The following is a 6,525-nucleotide window of genomic DNA, read 5'->3' on the forward strand; positions in this document are numbered from 1 at the left end:
TTGAAAATGTATCAAGTAATTTCACAATATACCATATAATAGTTACATTTGAAGAAGTACAGTACAGATTAAAATATTTCGAATATGTCTTATGATAATCAAATCGTCATATTTTGTGCAACCAATATACTAATACGCATATTTTGGACCATTTCGGAGGGAAGAGTAGTTTCTAAGAAAGGTGCTAGAATAATTTGCACATTAAACATAAAACACACTCAGTCTGTTAGATGCATATATTAATGTAATCGTAACTAGAAAACCTAATTTTATCCCGATCACTCATTTATTTGTTTTTATTTTACTATCAATAAATGTATTTTGTCAATTACCTGTCTCATTTTGATCTTTCGTCTCCGACCCACCGACGACCAAACTTCCTAGTTCTTTTATATGTTTTCTCATATTCTCAACATCTTCAGATGGTTTGTACTTTACTTTTGATACTTTTCCATTTTTCGAAAGTAGCATTACATCATTTGAAACCTTTTTCAAAGCTAATCGCGCGTTTTTTATAAAGATGAACAATTCACAGTTTTGACCATTCTTTTTTAAAGTATCGCGGCGGAATTTCAAATCATGCAAATCTTTTTGCAAAACAATTATATCTTTGGAGCACACCTCAAATGATCTTTTATCCTCATTTTTCTTGTTCACAATATCCATTTCTACCTTTTCATACAGTTGATTGAAAAAAACTTTGATCTTATCGCTCTGTTTCTCAAGGTCCGACAGAGCTGTTTCATTCATATCATATGTCGCCTTGAAATTCTTGTCAACTGTGTCTTGAAGATGTTGAAGATTATCATGGAGATTATCTAATCTCCTTTCAAATGATCTGAACTCCTCTGTTGTCTTAAGTCCTTTAACAATGTCAGGGATATGACTGATATTACATTTCCGATGATCAATTGTCATGCATACATGGCATCCAGCTTTGTCACAAGAAGCACAAAAATATTCAGTTACTTTGTCCATGTGTACATGACATTTTTCAATACATATGTCCTTAGTCTTCACATTTTTTCGATCCCAAGGCATTTTACTTTTATCCTGTAGCACATGATTTTCAAACGATTTACAACGCTTGTGGTAACTAAAGCAAGGTCCACATAAATATTCTGAACAATCAACACAAAATCCATCAGCCGTCTTTTGTTGCTGAATTTTTTCACATGGCTCACAAAATATGTCACTTAATTCATCCGAAGCCCCGATTATAGATCTGCTGCCTTCCATTTTGACTACAGTAATATACGGATATTTATCATAATATGGCCGCAAAATCAATACAAGCAAACAATATATGAAAATAATGAGATCTTTTAAACAGGAAGTTTAAAAGGTTGGTGTAAAGCGATATTGATTTATTTGATAGATCCGCTTCAGAAAAGGTATCAAATTGTACCTGTTTTAATATTAATGTAGGTTTATATTTAAAGCGAGTAACGCACATATTGATTAAAGTGTCAGATTAAAAAAAAAAAAAACAGACTTGCTTTATTCATTTATAAGCTGCATATTCATTTGTCTTACAATGTAGTTTTCATCACATTCTGGTAAAAATCGTTGTTCTAATAAATTCAAAATAAAAACACTCGTCTACAATATCTGCAAGGGTTTCCCGGCTTATAATTCCCGTCGGAAAATATCAAATGACTATCAATAGAGTCACATGTACATGTATTGCACTCTGTCGGAACGTTTTGAAATAAAACCAAACAAAACAATAACATAAAAATAAATCAATACATTCAGTAGCTTTTACTTCACAACAGCGGGTGTTAAGTGCTGTGTGGCGGCCATAAAAAGTCGCCCCGACTTCATCTCAGTGTTGTTATATTTTCTGGTCCTTCGGGATCATTGATTTCAACTCATTTAGATTTGAAGATTGAATACTGCTTAAGCCGGTGCTAGGGGTCGTGGGCAGTGTTGCATTTTCCATTACTGCTCATGAACAGACTCGATCAAACCGAGTCTGCAATTTTCACAGTTTGCCTTGTTCTCGGTGCTTCCGGGGATCTACTTTCCAGATTTTATTTAAATGCATTCAGTGATTTATCGTTGGCCTGGTGCGGTTGCAGTAGTCGCATCATATTTTTCGCCGTGAGAGATTACCAGACCCGTTAAATTTCTTCAATTCAATGAGGACATTTTTAAAGAGTTAGTAAATCTAGTTCTAACATGTTCACTACAATTGACACATAACTGTGTCTAAATACACTCAATACTTAACATGAACTACTGTTTGTTAAGCTTTCCTATGATATCTTGAAACATGAATGGGTTAGTTTTATAAGTTTCATAACATTTCAGCCCGCCCGCTTAGCTCAGTAGGTAAGAGCGTTGGTCTACGGATCGCGGGGTCGCGAGTTCGATCCTCGGGCGGGGCGTATGTTCTCCGTGACTATTTGATAAACGACATTGTGTCTGAAATCATTAGTCCTCCACCTCTGATCATTCATGTGGGGAAGTTGGCAGTTACTTGCGGAGAACAGGTTTGTACTGGTACAGAATCCAGGAAAACTGGTTAGGTTAACTGCCCGCCGTTACATGACTGAAATACTGTTGAAAAACGGCGTTAAACCCAAAACAAACAAACAAAAACATAACATTTCACCTTAATAAAAACGGTCATTATTCATGGAATGATTGATATATAGACTACCAATTTTATGCGAAAATAATAATCAAAACAAAAGCTGATACTATGTATGTAATGCAAACTGAAAAAAAAAATATTGGTATCGAAAAGGTATAATACAAATACCATAATCGCTCGGCCAACGAAAAATCACTGACTAAATCGTAAACTTAATGTACTGTCTTAATTTTATGTTTTTGTTTTGTTTCACTTCTAAAAGCCATAACACTGTGCGCTACCTATACTGCGGTTTTCGATGAGCGATAATTGTGAACTTCTGATAACGGAACGGTCTGTTATTTGGATAGTGTTATTCGGTACGAGAGTGGTTCATACCTAAATAAGGAAAAGTAAATCGTGTTGGCTTCCATAATCGACAGACGAGTATATAAACTGGTCCATCAAACTACAAGAGCACTTTTTGGTTTGCTGCCAACGTAATGACAGCGTCTAAAAATACTGTCGAGTCTCGTTCATTTCTCAATGTTTGTAACGGTTTATAAAAGACCATGAGACAAACTGTAAAAATTCGAATGTTCCCGTTATTCTTGAAATTATAAATTGGTCAACCATTATGTTTCATGTCAATATATGAAACAGTGGTGGCATTTTGCCTTTCGGTGATGTCATTTCAAAATTTACAATTCACAATGTACAGGCAGAACTTGGTACAACGCACTTATTTGTACTTATTTGGGTGGACGGATAGCTCAGTGGTTTGCACACTGGCCTTCCAATCCTGAGGTCGGGGTTCGATCCCTGGCAGCTACTCGGGAATTTTCAGAAACGCTTTTCAGTGTTTCCCACCCAACAAGAGGTGTACTGGTCAGGAACCCAGGAAATCCTTGCGTGTATCAGTGCTATACACTGGGCACGTTAAAGAACCAGGCTGTCTATTCGAAACGAGCTAGGCTAAGTTAGCCGGATAAGCCTGTATCTGATTTCTGATCTCTCTGTCGTGGGGGCTTTGTCTCACTCTGTCCCTCTGGTCAGATCGCTCTGTGTCTGTACTAGTAGAGGATGAATTATGCGCCCTATGTGGCTGCATTTGAACTATGTAAAGCGCCTTGGGCGCTATATAAATCTGGTAAAATTTAATGTACAACGCCAGTGAATATACTATGTGTAAAATTAGGCGTTTAATCAAATAAAGCAGTTTCAGTTTCAGTTTCAGTACATATCGAAAACGTGATTGTTTAAAGCGAATTGCTTTCCAGTCCGAAAAACCATCAGATTGGCAATGTTGCAAGAAAATAAGAAATCGTGTTAATGATAATACGAACATAAAAATCACACGCAAACAATTGTATAATACTCTTGAATTTTCCATGAATGATTCAAGTTCAACAAATCCTAAACAATATTGGAAAACAGTTAAAATGCTAGTCATGAAAAATTCTAAAGCCGATGAAGAAATTCCGTCCCTGGAAAACGAAAATCGTGACATCCGATATTTCTGATGTAGCTACATTTTTGAACGGTCTGTATCAACTCTTGACGATTCAAATTCTGGTCTATTTGTGTTTGCTTCCAAGTCTAATGCAGCTCTTTCCCACTTCACTATTTCTGAGTAAGATGTAATTGACGTTTTAGATAACTTAGTTATCAAAAAAGCCTGTGGACCAGATGGTATTGTATAAAATGTTAAAGGGATGTTCGAAACCCATAACAAAGCCACTTTGTACTTTGTTCAATATATCCATAATCTGTCATAGATATCTAGCTACATGGAAAATTGCTTATATAATGCCGCTTTATAAGAAGAAGAAATGTTTTTACTATCTAACTACAGGCCAATTTTACTAATCAGGTGTGTGGGTAAAGAGATGGAACGAGTGATTTATATATATATATATAACCAGATCTGTACATCTCTTCACGAGCAAAAAGGCAACTATGGTTTTCTGTGATATATCGAAAGCTTTCGATCGAGTTTGACATAAAGGCCTTATATTTAAACTGAAGCAGTATTGTATTTCAGGAAACTTCGTCAATTGGATAACGGATGACCTGGAAAATAGATCTCAGAAAGTATTTGTATGTCAATCGTTTTCAAATAGTAGGTCATTAACTGCAGGCGTACCTGAAGAATCGGTCATGGGCCCTCTTTTATATCTTATATACATACAATGTAGCGATAATGCTAATTCTGTTATAACTACCGCTAGACGATTCGCTGACGTTAACTCACTTGCTATATCTTCACCAGACTCTGTTTATATAGAAACTGTTTTGAATTCAGATTTAAACAATATTCCAGTAGCTCAACCCTTGTTAACCTTTGATAATACCCCTCTAAACTTCCTTGACGATCAAAAACATCTGGGCCTTAAAATACGTCTTGACGGCTCTTGGCACATCCATATAAACAATATGACTTCCTCAGCTTCAAAAGTACGGAGAATGTTAAAATTTAAAATTAAAAAATCTACTCTTAACAACATATATAAAGTATATTGTACTTATTCTCGAGTAAGCGTCAGTTGTATGGAATAGCTGTTCCCAATATGAAAAGGACACTACAGAAGAACTTCAATATGAAGCAGCTCGCATTGTTACTGGTTTGACTCGTTCCATTTTCATTCAATATATACTAACTGAAATTTGCCGGGTTTCTCTTGCAGATCGTAGAATTGTGCAGAAATTGGGAAACAACGGACTAATTCCAGACTACCTTGAATATAATTTTCCACCAACAGTTCATAATTCTAACAACTATGAACTTAGAGATAACACTAATTGTGTTACTTGGCCTAGACGTCTCGAAATGTACTCAAAATCAGTTATACCCGATTCAATAAAACAATGGAATAACCTTGACCTTCCCACAGCAATGTTAGTTCGGTATACTTTTTTTCTAGAGAGAAAACCATCCACATAGCCTACGTAAGGTCAATTTTTTTTTATTCTAGGTGCCTGTTAAGGCTTGCAGTTTTTAGACAAGTTGTTGGTATTCCCATGGGAACAAATTGTGCACCCCTTGTCGCAGATTTGTTTTTATATTGTTATGAAAGAGACTTTATGTTGAGCCTCTCTCCAGATACGTAGGCAGATATTATAACGGCATTTAATAATACATCACGCTATCTAGATGATATTCTTAATATGGATAATCCGTTTTTTGGTCAGTTGGTGGGTACTATTTATCCTAGGGAGCTTCAGTTAATTAAAACTAATAATTCGGATACTGATGCTTCATTTTTAGATTTACATCTCTCTATTTATGACAATTTTATACATACCAAAATTTATGACAAGAGGGATGATTTTAATTTTAGTATTGTAAATTTTCCCCATTTGGATGGGGATGTACCTCAGGCTACATCTTATGGGGTATATATTTCTCAATTAATTCGGTTTGCCAGAGCGTGTAGTCATGTCAAGCATTTCAATGAACGTAATCAATATATTACAGGTAAACTTCTTCAGCAAGGCTACCGTTATTACAAATTGCGTAAATATTTTGCTAAATTTTATTATCGTAATTCTGATTTAGTTTTAAAATTCAATAGTAATTTAAAGACACTTCTGCGAGAAGGTATTTCTAAACCCGTTTTTTATGGGGATGTGGTTTACAAACTTCGTAAGATCTTGGGTCACGGTAATTTTCCAAATGTATTTGGAAAGATTATCAAACGTTTTATTAAAAGAGGTTACGACCCAACTGTTTTGAGACATACCGCATGTTTAGTGTTCAACCCGTTTACAGTTGGACACTACGCTTCCCTCTTTGATTGCGTCTGACGGAAGAGGGGGAGGACTCTATGATAAGCAGTTTTTAAATCCTACCAGGACTGAACTGTTTTGATATTTGTCTTCTGGCCTGTTTCGTCGGGCCCTTAAGGGTGTTTCTCTTGTTGCTCTGTCTTCTGAAAAGGCAT

At 35.7% G+C, this 6,525-nt stretch overlaps 1 protein-coding gene across 1 annotated transcript; it reads right to left on the minus strand.

The window, feature by feature from the left end:
• Positions 1 to 332: 332 nt before the first annotated feature.
• Positions 333 to 1,239, minus strand: LOC128553940 (E3 ubiquitin-protein ligase TRIM33-like; the record flags this gene model as incomplete). Its single annotated transcript, XM_053535140.1, has 1 exon — positions 333 to 1,239. A coding segment is annotated over exon 1 (907 nt), but the record flags the coding sequence as incomplete, so codon positions are not given.
• Between the last annotated feature and the right edge of the window lie 5,286 nt (positions 1,240 to 6,525).

This window comes from Mercenaria mercenaria, unplaced genomic scaffold, assembly GCF_021730395.1.
Source record: "Mercenaria mercenaria strain notata unplaced genomic scaffold, MADL_Memer_1 contig_4524, whole genome shotgun sequence".
NCBI lineage: Eukaryota > Metazoa > Mollusca > Bivalvia > Venerida > Veneridae > Mercenaria > Mercenaria mercenaria.